The sequence below is a fragment of the Chinchilla lanigera genome, unplaced genomic scaffold (assembly GCF_000276665.1).
Source record: "Chinchilla lanigera isolate Chin_1 unplaced genomic scaffold, ChiLan1.0 scaffold00005, whole genome shotgun sequence".
Classification (NCBI taxonomy): domain Eukaryota; kingdom Metazoa; phylum Chordata; class Mammalia; order Rodentia; family Chinchillidae; genus Chinchilla; species Chinchilla lanigera.
In genome coordinates, this window is record NW_004955406.1 from 18,384,761 (window position 1) to 18,399,515 (window position 14,755).

General features: G+C 41.8%; 1 protein-coding gene and 1 long non-coding RNA gene across 7 annotated transcripts in view; one reads left to right on the plus strand and one right to left on the minus strand.

Annotated features, from left to right (window-relative positions):
• The window catches only part of Fam20b (family with sequence similarity 20, member B), a 43,350-nt gene that overhangs the window by 27,367 nt on the left and 1,228 nt on the right, over positions 1 to 14,755 (plus strand). For 4 of the 6 annotated variants that reach the window (XM_013521113.1, XM_013521110.1, XM_013521130.1 and 1 more), the window contains 4 exons: positions 6,413 to 6,584; positions 9,484 to 9,675; positions 12,127 to 12,186; positions 13,682 to 13,886. In XM_013521113.1, the coding sequence (XP_013376567.1) occupies positions 6,413 to 6,584; positions 9,484 to 9,675; positions 12,127 to 12,186; positions 13,682 to 13,886 (629 nt within the window). The remainder of the gene's footprint in view (positions 1 to 6,412; positions 6,585 to 9,483; positions 9,676 to 12,126; positions 12,187 to 13,681; positions 13,887 to 14,755) is intronic. The other 2 variants (XM_013521118.1, XM_005374941.2) reach the window with 1 other exon arrangement.
• LOC102027608 overlaps positions 1,249 to 14,755 on the minus strand; it is a 21,836-nt gene continuing 8,329 nt past the window's right edge. Inside the window, exon 2 of the long non-coding RNA XR_259497.2 lies at positions 1,249 to 1,619. This is a non-coding gene — a long non-coding RNA (uncharacterized LOC102027608). The remainder of the gene's footprint in view (positions 1,620 to 14,755) is intronic.

Here is a 14,755-nt window from a genome sequence, read left to right on the forward strand (position 1 = left end):
GGTTCTAAACTAGGTACTGAACTGAATCTTCAAAATGAATTACTTCTTGCCTTCAAGAAACTTTCTAACGGGGAGCAGACATGCATGACATAGGGAGTGTGGAGAGATGGGAAGGCCTAGAAGTTAGGGCCAGGGTGATAATTCATTGGTGAATGTCACATATTAACTGGAGTCTTAAAAGGAGAATAGCACCCCCAACCCCCATAGATACAGTGGAAAAGAACAGTCTGGGTTTACTCAGAATAGTGTTTTGTTTGTTTTCCAGTGGTGGGGATCATATCCAGGCCTTCATATATGATAAGCAAGCAGTCTATCACCGAGCAACATCCCAAGTTCAGTGTTTTTATATACATAAAATACATAAATGAAACCAGTAATATTAAAGTAAATTTCACTATCAAAAATTGTAAAAAAAAAAGAAAAAATTGTAAAAAGTAAATTTGTGGTACTACAGTTATGTGCTTTGTTATTTAACATGCTAGGCAAGCACTATACCACTGAGCTACGTTCCCAGCCCATAAGTCATATTTTGAGATATCTGCAACAAGGCTAAGTCAAAAGGAAAAAAAGTTATGATTTCTCTTAGAGACAAAGTCACTGGGAATATTGATATTATGGTTTGCTTCCCACCATCACTGTGGAAGGAAATGCTAAATTTCACATAGAGCTTAGTGAAAATGAAGATGAACTTTTTTTCCCATCCAATTTACAGATCCCCTGAGTTAACCTTGTTCTAGGTGAAAGACAAAGCACAGACCAGGGTGATGAGAAGTAAACGAAGAGAAGGACAAGCCGAGGAGACTGCGTGGGGTAGCTGAAGTAGAGTATGTGGGGCTAGCAGTGAGGAGAGTAGTCAGTCACGACAGTCTGAAGAGCCTCAGGAGTCCTCAGGCACTGGGGGGCCACCGAGAGCGTTTGAACAGGGAATAATCAGCTTTGAATTTAGAAAACGGATTGTGGTAACCTTGTAGCAGACAAATGGGCAAGGGGAGAATCGGGAGGGGGCCACTGCAGAAAATTCATGTGCGGTAAGAGACAGAACTGAAGCAGGGACCAGGGATACAAAGATGCAAAAGATACTCAAGAATGGCAATACAAAGAGCGTGGTGAACATTTTTTTGACCAGGGGGAGCAGTTAAATGAGACAAAAACCTTAAAATGACTTTCCAAGTTTCTGGACTGGAGGGCTAAGTGAATTAGCTGTTAAATGTCTGAGAAGTTTACAGAAAGGGCCAGACTCCAGTGAAGCAGAGGAAAATAATGCATTTAATTTTGAATATTTCATTTCCTTAACAGAAACATCTAGGAGTAAATGTTGACTAATCCTTTAGGCGCTAAAGTCTCCCATTTAGGAGAAAACTCCAGACTAGGGGCACAGATTGTACTATCACAGTTCACTCAAACAGATAGGGAGTGAGGTGAAGCAGTTGCAGAAGTTGAGCATATCCAGGAAATAGAGGCTCCGAGCCTCAGGCTCATGCACTGAAGTAGGGGTATAGAAGTCTGGAAAGGTAGGACGAGCCATATTATTAATAATAAATACTTAGCGTTGATTGGGTTCTGGCTGTCAAGCGTGCAGTGAGCATCGCCATAGATGATCTCATTTAATCTTCACAACCCTGCAGTGGAGGAACAGCATGTTATTATCTCCATTTTACATCACTGATGCTTAGAGAGACGAAATTACATTCCCAGATACTGGTGGTCTCCTGGTGAAAATAGTTTGTATTTTAAGGGCTTGGCGTGTGTGTCAGTGGTAGAGACCTTGCCTCGCATGCTAGAAGGCCCTGAGTTTGATCCCTAGCACCCCCCCACACACACACACAGAGTTTATATTTTAATTCCAGAAACCTGACCCAGACCCTATACTCTTATCCAGTGTGCCATACTCACTTCCCGTTTTGAAGATTCCGATTTACCAAACTCAGGAATTTGGGTTTTTATCCTGTAAGCAAAAGGTTTCCCATACCAAGTAGTATTTTGTTTGCTTTTTTTCCTTCCTCTTCTTAAATTTTTTGAATTAGAAACACATTCAGACAGTGCCAGTTTTTTCTCAAGTGTTAAAAGGACTATGACAAGTTCTCTTTACATCCATCCACTTCCCCTTCTTCCCAGGGGTAATCTATTGGTAATTTATGTGATTTTATATGAAATGAATAAATATAACTATGGCTCATTATATATACTTCTGCATCTTATTCTTTTTATTATATCTTAGACATCTTCCCACATAATACATAAAGATCTTCATTCCTTTGTTGTTTTACCAGCTGCAGACTGTTCAGTTTTATGGATCTACCATAATTCATTTTACTAGTCCCTTTTGGACTTACCTGTTATTTCAGTATTTTGTAACCATTATTGCCCAGAATTATCTTGCATATATGTTACTTCACAAATGAGCAAACGTTCCTGAAAGTGGAATTGATAGGTTGCATACATATTTTTTTTTTTTACATTTTAAATTTTAATGGTCAGGGCCAAATGACCCTTCATAGAGATGTAGCCAGTTTATATTACCAATAGTAGTATTTGACAGTGTCCTTATGCCTAGTTTCATCAATAATGTGTTATCAAACTTTTGTGTTTTATCTGTTTCACATATAGCATTTAAGAGCTGTTTGTATTTTCTGTTAACTGTGTTTTCATACACTTTGTTCATTTCCTGCTACAATAGGTCTTTTTTTGTTATCTTTTTGAAACAGTGTCTTGCTATTCAGTTTAGGCTGGCCTTGAACTCACAGTGATCCTCCTGCTCAGCCTGTGGAGTGCTGGGATTATAGGCCTGGGCCACCATGCCCGGCCTGCTGTTGTTCTTATCAACTTAGAATTCATGCTAAGTAGGATAGATAGTTTTATTTATACTGTAGTTTTATTTTTCACATTAACATTTTTATATAGTTAAAATTTATCTTTTGTGATATGAAATATAAATATCCTTTCCCAACAGCTTATATTTTTGTCTTATAGAAATTTTGTTTTAAAAATGTAATAATTGGGTTTTCTTTTCAATTTTCTGGTGTTGTTCATTGTTTGTAGTACTAGGGATCAAACCTAGGAGCACTGTACCACTGAGCTACATCTTCAGATACAGACGTAGGAATTTTTTTTTTTAAGTTTGAGGTAGGCTCTCAGTAGTTTACTCAGGCCGGCCTTGAAATTGAGATAGTGCTGCTTCAGCTGCCTAACTAGCTGGAATCCCACAGCTGGAAGCCACTGTGCGTGGCTTCAGTTTTCTGATTGGGCTCATAGTCTTGCTCACTCCTAAGGTAATGGAAGAATTCTGCCCTATTTCCTTTCAGTACTGTACAGTACTATAGTTTTATTTTTCACATAAACAATTTTATGAAGTTGGGATTTATCCCTGTATGTGGAATGAAATATGGCTCTGTGTTTTGGTTTGTTTTTTCCAAAAGGCTGTCATTTGCCCTTTTCCCAAAAGGCTATCAATTGGGGAATATTTTTTTCTACTGTGAACTACAGCTTTAGTTTCTAGACTTTGTAATTAACTCTGTGTACTTATGTCTGTTCATGAACTGTCTGTAATGATTTACATGTTGAAGCCTTACCATTTTTGATATTTACTCAAAATAGTTCCCTCTCTTTTCTCTTATGAGGTTTCTAACAATTGACCTTTAAACCTTCATGTCTAGTTATACTCTAAAAACATTGGTATTTTTGCTGTTATCAAGTTAAATTGATAATTTTATATTTAAATCTTTTTTATCAGAAGCTTTTAAGGTAGGGGAGATGATATATTTAGTGTATACTGTTCTGGAGGTTGGAAAGACAAAAACATGAATATCTCTCAAGGATACACATACATAAGAATTTAAACACTCATGGAAGGAGAATGTGAGATTTCTGAATTGGCGTATTTGATACTTGTATTTCGAGGACGTGGAAAAAGGAAGCATTATTTTTTTTTTAAACTGTATATTTACGTAACTTTCAATTTGTATACAAGTTTAGAATATCTGTTCACAGAGTCCCCCAGGTCCTTTGCTTTTTAACACCTCAGCTATTTAAGAAATAGTCACAGATAGGCCAGGTGTGGTGATGCATACCTATAATCCCAGCACTTGGGAGGCTGAGGCAGGAGGATCACTGTGAGTTTGAGGCCAGCCTGAACTGTATAGTAAAACCCTGTCTCAAAAGGACAAAATAAAGTCACAGATATGAATGTCCTATTACACCATTGAATGCTTCCTTAAAACTTCAGTATTTTCCAACTACTAAGACGCTCTCCGGCACCACCGCCTTTGACCATGAAAATTGAGATTAACATTGATCACCGTGTAATCCACAGACTATAGACAGATTTTGTCACTTGTCCCTATAATTCATTCAAGGATCATGATATATTTGTTTTTGAGGTTTCCTTTTTCTTTTTTTCTTTTTTTTGGGGGTCCTTTTGAGACAGGATCTCACTATGCAATTCAGGCTGGCCTAGAACTCACTTTGTAGCCCAGGCTGGCCTTGATCCTCCTGCCTCTGCTTCCCAAGTACTGTCAGCTGTTACTTCTTTCTAGCCTCTATGAGTCTTCAACAATTATTAGTTGAGTGTGGTGGCACACACTTGCCATCTCAGCACTTGCGAGACTGTGAGACAGGAGGGTCGCCCCAAGTCTAAGGCCAGACGGGGGTACATAGTGAGTTCAAGGCCAGCCTGGACTACGTAGCGAGATTCTGTCTCCAAAAGATAAAGAAATAAATTTAATAATTCATTGCTCACCTTGATTTTTATGGCCTTAGCATTGTTGCAGAGTTTATACTTTATAAAATATCTCTAAGTTTGGTTTTGTCTGATGTTTATGATTTTAAAATTTTGACAGGAATATCACAGAAATGATATTGTGCTGAGGTATATGATATAGATTTATAGATAGGTCCCATAAGACATATCTGGTGATGTTGACTTTTATTATTTGATTAAGCTAGTAGGTATCTGCAGGTTTCTCTAGTAGTTAATAAGTATTTAATAAGTAGTAGTTAATAAGTAGTTAATAAGTATTACTAGTATAAGTAGTTAATAAGTTAATAAGTATTACTAATAATTACTAAGTACTTTGTAGGAAGATATTCTAAAACTGTGAATATTCCAATCTAATCAAACTTTCACCTACCAGCTTTAGCATTTATTGATAATTTTTGTCTGAATTGATGTTGTTTTATTTGTATTTTGTTTTTTTTTTGTACCAGAAATCGAACTCAGGACCTTGCACTTGCCAGGCAGGCACTTATACAACTGAGCTGTATCCCCGGCCCCTGAATTGATGTTATGATAGTTGCCAAATGGTGATTGTCTAATGGTGTCTTCTAGACTTATTAGTTGTCATTTTACTGTGGGTTAGAACTTTACTTCCCCACCCCTACACAGTTATTTATTCATATCACTGTGAAACCATAGGGTTAATTTACTCAGAATTACAATTTACTAGTGTTATTTTTTTCTTTTAACACTCCCCCTGTCCCAGATTTGCCCAGTGGGAGCCCCTACAAACAAGCCCCTAGTGTGCTTTTGGAGTGCTCCCATCATTTGCTGAGCACCTCCCGACGAGTGGCATGTTATTACGGTCCAGGCTCACCTTACGCTTTCCCTGCCTTGGCCCTGGAATTAGCTGTTTCGTCAGGGCGCCCAGATTCCTTTCAATGCAGCGTTAGAGGTCTTTAGAATGCATAGGCATCTGTGCTCATTACTACCTGGGTGTCATGATTGCTCTGTTCTTTTGAAGGACATAGATACCAGCAGGAGATGTATGTATGCATTTATATATACAAGCATATCTATGGATGCACATACATACACATCTGTATTATTTTGTGTGTCTCTAAGTGGATATGAAAATCATCAGTTGAAACCAATGTCTCCAATTCTAATTCATGACAGGATTCATTCCGTCCATCTTCCTTTCTATACATTTAACCTCCTTCTCCATCTATAGGAAACCTGGTTCCCATTATCCTCAATCTGTTTACTTGTTCAGTCCTGGCCCCCACCCCCATCTGTGACCAAATTGAGCACGAGCCTGCCATCTGTCCCCTGGGCATACTGGCCAGAACCTCAGTGCCACCGAAGAAAATGACAGTGCTTTTGCTGTAACCAAAGTGAGTTCAGAAAGATACTTTGATGACAGTTAACTCTTTGGAGAGAAACTGGGTAGAAGGCACACGGGGAATGAGACTTCACTTTTTGGTACACTATACATATCCTTTTGTGCCATGAGGATTTTTTTTAAACCATGTGCTTTCTACCTATACAGGAAAGGAAAATAAATGTAAAATATAGTAAGTTGAGGATCTTTGTTCTCTTAGTACCTGTTTACTCAGTTGATGTCTTCTAGATTATTTGCAAGAGAATTTGGAGCCTTCATTTTTCCTTAAGTATACTTGGTTCCTTTTTGTCCTTTAGGAAACAATACTTGTTTCTATGGGAAGTGCTATTACTGCCGAGAAACAGAGCCAGCGTGTGCCGACGGAGACACGATGGAGGGGTCCGTCACGCTTTGGCTTCCAGATGTGTGGCCCCTGCAGAAACACCGACACCCCTGGGGCAGGACCTACCGAGAAGGCAAACTGGCCAGGTAGATGCTGCTCTGAGCCATGACTTAATTCTCCCCTGTGCTTGGCCAGGTGCCTGTCCCTAGTAGAAGCTAGCTGTGCTTTCCAAGAGTTTAAAAAACCCCTGCAGGATCAGGGCAAACCTGTTAAGTAAGGACTCTCTTGTTTTTAGCAGTGCCATTGAGTTAGTCAGTGTTCTGTCGCTGTGAAAAACACCTGAGATAAATCAATTTAAAAAGAAGGAAGATTTGTTTTGGCTCACAGTCTCAGAAGTTTCAGTTTATGGGTGTTCGGCCACAGTTGCTTTGGGCCTGTAGTGGCACAGTACATCCTGGCAGAATCACATGGTGGAGGAGGTTGCCAGGAAGCAAAAAAGGGGGTTAAGCCAGGGTTCCCTATCTCTTCAAGGACACAACCACAGTGCTCTAACTTCCTTCCAGTAGGGCTCACCTCCTAAAGGTTCCCCCATCTCCCAGTAGCACTGAATGTTGGCAAGCAAAACTTCCACGTGGCCTATAGGGATGATACTTAAGATCTAAACCCTAACATGCCTCCAGAAGGTTATGTCCATGTCAGTATACAAGAGGCATTCAGTCTATTTCCAAGAGTCCTCGAAGTTTTGACGTCTAGCATTGCTAAAAAGTCTTAAGTCCAAAGTCTCTGAGACTCACAGTAGATTTTTAGCTGTAAGCCCTCAAAAAAAGTAAACAAAGCCGGGCATGGTGACACATGCCTGCAATCCCAGTAATCAGAAGGCTGAGGCAGGAGGATCATTGCAAATTCGAGGCCAGCCTGAACTATGTAACGAGACACTACCCCCTCAAAAAGAGAGAGAAAATAAAAAAACAAGTTGCATACTTCCAAAATACGATAGGATAAACATAACCTATTCAAAAGGGAGGAATGGTAAAATAGGAAGGAGGAATTGGACTAAAACAAGACAGTCCCAGCAGACTTTAAATCCTCTCACTCCAATGTCCATTATGTGGGGAACATGGTGATTTTGTGTGGGTTCCAAAGGGCTTGGACGTGGGGCTGGGGATTTAGCTCAGTGGCGCAGCGCCTGCCTGGCAAAGCACAAGGTCAGAAGGTCAATTCCCGGTACGGGGGGGGGCGGGACACACCAAAGGGCTTGGACCGCCTCACCCCTACAGCTTTGCTGATTCAGCCCACATAGTCTGTCTCTTGGGCTGGTCCTTCTTTAGCAGCGTTCCTATTCCTAGCATCAGTAGCTTCCTGCGATTTTCACTGTAGCTTCAGCTTCATTCTCACAGCCTCTCAAGAGCTGCTTGTAAAAACTTCAGTTCTGCCTTGTACTCCCTGTCCCCTGTGCTTTCCTTTGAAATCTCAGTCATAACTTCCATGACCCCACAGCTCCTGCGTTCTGTATGCCTGAGAAATCAGCATCACATCGGTGACACCGAAGTCTGCCACTAAAGCAGTAGCCAACACTTAACAGATGCAATGTGGGGGGCTGGGGATTTAGCTCAGCGGCAAAGCGCCTGCCTGGCAAGCGCAAGGTCATGAGTTCGGTTCCTGGTACTGGAGAAAAACCAAAAAAAAAAAAAAAAAAAACAGATGCAATGTGCTACTGATTGTTTTATTGGGGATCATTTTTTTTAGCATAAAATTTTCTATTCCTTTTAAAAAAAAAAAATAAAACTAAACTAAAGCAGTAGCCAGACCCTCCTAGACCACAGTAGTGAACGGGCTGAGTACCTTGAAGGCTAAACATAAGAGAAGCAGATTCTAGAGAAATGATTTTCTAAGTCCGTATGAACAAGGCTGGCTTCTTAAGTGAAAGGTTTATACTTTTATACCCTTGAATCTGTAATGGGTGGGGTCTTACTGATTCCTGAGATATTCTCAAGGTATCTTTCCTATTATGTGGGAGCAAAGTACCAGGTGGCTTCTTTGTTGGGGGATGCTGGGGATTGAACCCAGGGACTTGTGCATGCAAGACAAGAGCTCTACCACTGAGTCACGTCCTCAGCCCCAGGCTTGTTTTTAATAGTTCTAATTTCTTCAGCAGTCATCTTCCTTGGCTTAAATTTTACACATGCTTCTTTTCTGGTCACACTGCAAGTTTTTCAAATCTTTCTGCTCTGATTTTTGCTGCCATTTCTCATGACTGAAAGTGGCAGTCAAAACCCATTCTACTGCCTGAATTCTGTGATATCTTGAAATTTCCCTTACTGGACAAACAAGTCAGCCTCCTACAAAGTCTCAGGGCATGGACACAATGTAGACAAATTCTTTGCCAGAATGTAACATAAATACCCTCTAGTCCCATTCCCAGTAGAGGCCTCATTTCCATATGAAACCTCAGGAGCACAGTCTTTGCTATCTGCATTTCTATCAACACTGTGATCTGAGTTCCCACCAGAATTGCCCATTAGTCTCAGCTTCAAGCATTCTAGGCTTTCTCTAGTCTGCTTCTCCCAGCTTCTGCAGAGCAGTTCCAAAGACTTGTGAACCACATCATAAGATAATAGTCATAGCAAGTACCTCACTTCTAGTACCAATTTTCTGTTAGCTTTCTATCACTGTGATAGAATCTCTAAGATAAACAGCTTGAAAGGCAGAAAGGTTTATTTTTGGCTCATAGTTTCAGAGAATTCAGTCATAGTGGGTTGGCTCCATTGCTCTTGGGTCTGTGGTGAGGCAGAACATCATGGTGAGAAGTGCATTGTGGAGTAAGGCTGCTCACCTCGTGGACTCTGGGAAGCAAAGTGATGGAGGGGCTGGGATTTCAGTCTGTCCTTAAGGGCACACTCCCAGTGACCTACCTTCCTTCCACTTGGTCCCACCTCCTAAAGTTCCATCACACCTTCAACACATGGCCTTTGGTAGTCGTTTAAGATTCAAGCGGTAAGGTACCTTATTGGCACTCAGTAACCTTCGTGATGTTGCTTGCCTCAGGTGGGAGTATGATGAGAGCTACTGTGATGCTGTGAAAAAAACATCTCCATATGACTCAGGCCCGCGCCTCTTGGACATCATTGACACCTCTGTCTTTGATTACCTGATTGGCAATGCTGACCGCCATCACTATGAGAGCTTTCAAGATGATGAAGGTGCTAGTATGCTCATCCTTCTCGATAATGCCAAAAGGTAAGACCAGCAGGACTGTCTTTTGTCATTTGCTATGTATAAAGGAAGGATATTTTCCAGTGTATCATGTTAATGAGCTCTTCGTTGTTATAACAAATGCCTAGGAAAATCAACGTAAAAGGGGAAAGATTTATTTTGACTCGCTATTTCAGAGATTTCAGTCCATGTTTAGTTGGTTGCGTTGTTTTGGGCCTGTGGTGAGGTAGAATATGATGGTAGAGAGCACATGTTGGAGAACAGCTGCTCCCCTCATGCAGCTAATGAGCACAGAGAGGAAGCAGAAGGGTTCCAGCTTCCCCTTCAAGGGGAAGCCCCAGTGCCCCAGCGTCCTTCCCGGGCCCCACCTATTAAAGGTTGCACCACTTCCCAGTAGCACTGTATGCGGGCAGCCGGGCCGTTTGCATATGAGCCTTTGAGATACATTTCAGGTCCAAACTAGAGCAGGTATCCTGGGAAACGTCCAGAACACTGTTGATAGAATGTGTCCTTTTTTCTACCTGGGCCTTTTGCTCTTGGTACCCATCCTTTTCTGCCCCTAAGGGATTTCAGGGCTTTGAAAAAATGAAAAAGTGCTCCCCTTCGCAAATAGTTGTAAGGCAAGGTCCTTAATTTGTCGCCACCTGTATTCTTCTTTCTTGGCTATGATGTTTGCAGAGCATCAAATCTGAGAAGTACAGATTTAATAGAAGATGGACTTTATTTTCTGTTAAATTCATCTATCCAGAGGTTCTTGCAATTTAAAATTTAATACTGTCAAATAATAGGATGTTCTGCTATTTTTGTGGCAGTCTAGGCTGAGACTTTTGCTATCACAAGAAAAGCTATTGCGTAGTGATTATATGTTAAATAAAATCACTTTTGCCTTGAATGAGTTTGTTTATTATTATTACACTTATTCTTTAGGCCTAAGCGATTTGGAGAGCACATTGTATTTCCACTTTGCACTCTGCACTCTCCTTGGTGGCCAGTTTAGTGCCATACTCTTAGTTGTGCTTAAATAGAATTTGTTAAAATGGAATGCTTCCTTGGACCCTAGAACTGTCCAAGCACTGAGTCACTGCTATTAACCTCAGATGCTGGGAATGAGTAGAGACATGGTTCCTTAGTAAAGAATGCTTGGGTAGCATCAGGAAATGACGCCACCATGTTATATTGAGCAACAGGTGCCTCGTACCCTGTGAAGGATGCTGACAGCAACAGAAAGTAGGTTGACAAACACTGCCTCTCCCTCTGACTCACCGCAGCAAAGCAGCCAGTGGCCAGGGCTGTATCTGCTCCTGAAACTCTTTGTCTTTGCTTGTAAAAATGATCACTTCGTTTAAAAGGTCATATAAATTCTGATACACATAACATTTGATACGTATCAAATTTGTTGTTTAGTTTATTCCAGCTGCTGTAACAAAATAAACAAAGTACCGAGCAGTTTGTAAACAGCAAGTATTTGTGCTACTCTGGAGAGTAGGAAGTCCAAGACTAAGATGCTGGTAGACTCGGTGTCTTGCGAGGGCCCGCTCCTTTTAGGTGCTACCCTCTGTGTGTCCTCACACAGTAGAAGAGGTGAGCGAGCTCTCTTTTCTGAGGACGTGCGTCCTGTTCATGAGATTCCCACTAATTACCTCCCAAAGGCCCCACCTACCCCTTACACTAGGGATTATTTAGCAACATGAACGTTTCGGGAGAGAGCAGACACATTCATTCCATACCAGCTTTTATCTAATCTTTGTTTGGTTGGTTGGTTTTTTGATACCAGGAATTGAACTCAGGACCTTGAGCGTGACAGGCAGGCACTGTGCCACTGACCTATATCCCCGGCTTGCATAGCAGCTTTTATTATTGGAGGATTTGCTCTGTGCTGAGGGCTAGCGGACTGCAGCTGTTGAGAGCTTCCTGGAAAAGAGTAAAAGTTGACAGTTTTTCCAGAATCATCTCTATTTTCCTAACTCTGAATTAGCTCATAACACTTTTATATCTGCTTTGAATTAGTGTTTTCTGAGCAATTTTTCCAGCTTGAAGCTGTCAGTATACTTTCTTGTGGAGAATAGGGTATTGGTAATTTTGGAGTAGGAGAGGTAATGGCCATCTGCTTGTTTAGGGTATGAATATCCCTTATTTCTCTCCCAAGCTTTTCAAGTTTAGAGATTCTCTTCTTCTCATTTTGGTCTGTGCATTCCACACTGTTGCTATAGTTACGCTCCAGCACCTTGCAGGATCTTGGAAGGAAAAAGGCTCCTTGTAAATGAGGTTATGTGTTGTTTGATACTTCAGCTCAGGCTGTTAGGGATCCTGTGTCTAACTGGTCATGCCCTGCTTATTTTTAAATGATCAGAGCTGCTAGCACATTAAATTTATCTAGGGCCACCTTTGGGTTTCTTACAGAATTTGCTGTGTCTTTGATGCTAAGCAAGAACTGGTACTTCTGCCTACTTCACTAACTTCTCATCTAATTTTCAGCTTTGGGAACCCCTCGCTGGATGAGAGAAGCATTCTTGCCCCTCTCTATCAGTGTTGCATGTAAGTTATGCACAGCCAACACGTGTGTACACTGCTTTCCTTTTCAGGCTCAGGTAACAGTACACTCATTTCCTTGACCGTAACTTTCTAAAGGCAGCCCGGGCTACGTAGTGAGTTCAGGGCCAGCACAGAGTGCATAGTAAGACTCTGTCTCAAAAAACAAACACACACTAGCACTCGGAAGGCTGAGGCAGGAGGATTGCTATGAGTGCAAGGCCAGCCTGGGCTACAAAGTGAGTTCAAGGTCAGCCTGAACTGCATTGTGAAACCCTGCCTCAAAAAAAGACAAAAAAATGCCCTCAAAAAACTCACAATTGCCTTTTTCATTCAGGACCTCTGGAGATCCTAAGGTGGGGATCAGGGAAAGGTAGAGGCAGGTGACCCAAAGCACAGAATTCAGTTTGAATTTTGAGTGAATAGTCACTTGGGGGGTAGTGGCACGTGCTTGTAATTCCAGCACCCTGGAGGGCTGAGGCAGGAAGATAACAGGTTTTAGCCCAGCTTGGGCAGGTTAGCAACTTAGCAAGACCCTGTCTCAAAATAATAAAGAAAGGGCTAAGAATATGTGAAGGCCTTGGGTTTAATCTCTCCAGTACAGGGGCAAAAGGTTTGTAGCCTATGTAGTAAAACATATCTATGCTTGGCGTAATATCAGAGTGTAATCAGCTCCATGTTATGCTCCCCACATTCCCCCCACAAAAAAAAAAATCACACCAAGTCTTCTAAAAAAAAGTGTGTATTGCTACAGCTGGTTTACCTTGTGATTTTAAATCCTTGCATCATGTAAAACCTGGGTTTATATATCTGTTTGAAATTGTCTAAATTAAACGTAACTCTTTCACAACTGTTCATTTAATAATTGATGTTTAAGAAATTCTGTATTAAGCTGAGCATAGTGAAGCATGCCTGTGATCCCACAGTCATGAGGATAAGGCAGGATTGTGGGTTTGAGGCCTGGACTACAAGGTGAGTTCAAGGCTAGCCTGGACCATATAGCAAGACCCTGTCTCAGAAACAAAAAACAAAGTCTATATTAGAGAACAAAGCAATTGAAAAGTAATTCAAGAAAATGCGATAAAGATAGGCTGTAAGGAGCTCCTTTTCAGAGCAGCATTTCCTGGTCTGATTTTAAAGTGCACATCAAGAATCAGCTGGGATTCACCTTACTTGGCTGTGCAGAAAAGCAGGCCCAGCAGCACCACCTAGCACTAGGCAGGCAGCTCCCAGGCACATTCACAGCACGCAAGGCTGCCCCTTACAGCTGCTGCTCTCCCCGCCCCCTCCCTGCCTCTCCCCTTCTTTTGTAACTCACAGTTTACTCAGGCAACCCTGTCTTCATTAATAATTGAGGAAACAATGGTACAGATAATAAAAAATTAAAGAAAGATGTTTTTATATTAGTAATGTCTGTCTGATCCAATCAAGAGATAAAAAAAAGACATAGTATGTTAAACAGGGATGTTTACTTTAAAGAACTATTAAATTTTAATTTAAGAGTGACTGGCAGGAAATCAGAAGTGAAGGAGAGGATCCCTGCCCACAGTGGAGTTTGGATTCAGTGGAAAAGGTGCAGCTTAGCCCAGTGGACAGCAGTGAAGTTTGCTGGTTGCAGGCGCCGGGCAAGCCGGACGCAACCTCCAGAATACCTGTCATGGCCTGCAGAGAGAAGGGCTCCCGAGTACGAGTCCTCCGGGCTGCAGGTGAGGCACAGTTTGGGAGCCTGCAGAGTGAATTGAGGGGTGGGAACATGCACTTTAAGGCAGTGGTTTCCACACCAAGAGGAAAGTTATCCCCAGTCCACGCTGAGACTTCAAGGTTACCAAGGGGCCCACACCTGGGCATGTGGCTGAGGCGCAGCTCCACTGGATGACCTCCCTCCTGCACCACTGACCCACTGCAGTTGCCAGAACCGCCCCCCCGTCCCCGCTCCTCCTCCTGCATTGTCCCTCTGTTGAGAAAGCGTAGCAGGAGAGATGCCTTTAAAGGAATTCTGTCCATTATGGCAGATCTTATACTGAAGGGTAAATTTGGAACTAAGCAATAAAGTGTAGTCACGCTGGGCATTTATAGTAGAGCTCAGAATAAGAAAACAATGTTTCTGAGATCTTAAAAGGGTCTTTTTACCGGTACCTCAGTCTGTTTCATGCTGCTATAACAGAATACTTCAGACTGGTAATTCATAATGAACAGAAATTTACTGGCTCGTAGTTCTGGAAGCTGAGAAGTCCAGTATCAAGGTACTGGCGTCTACTATGTCATCACATGGCAGAAGGCAGAAGGGCACAGAGAGAAGGCAAGAGTGGGGCAGTTTCATAACGCCACCAGTTCCACTGAGAGTTCTGCCTCATGGCCTAACCACATTTTAACATTTCACCTGCACTTTTTCACTGGCTACTAAATTTCAACAGGAGCAATGGAAGGAAGGAATGGCAAACCATAGCAGTTGGTAAAACAATTAAGGAAGCCAGGCCTATAATTCCAGCATTCAGGAGGCTGAGACAGGAGAATCACTAGAGTTTGAGGTCAGCCTGGGCTATGTAGTGAGTTTAAGGCCAGCTGAAATTACATA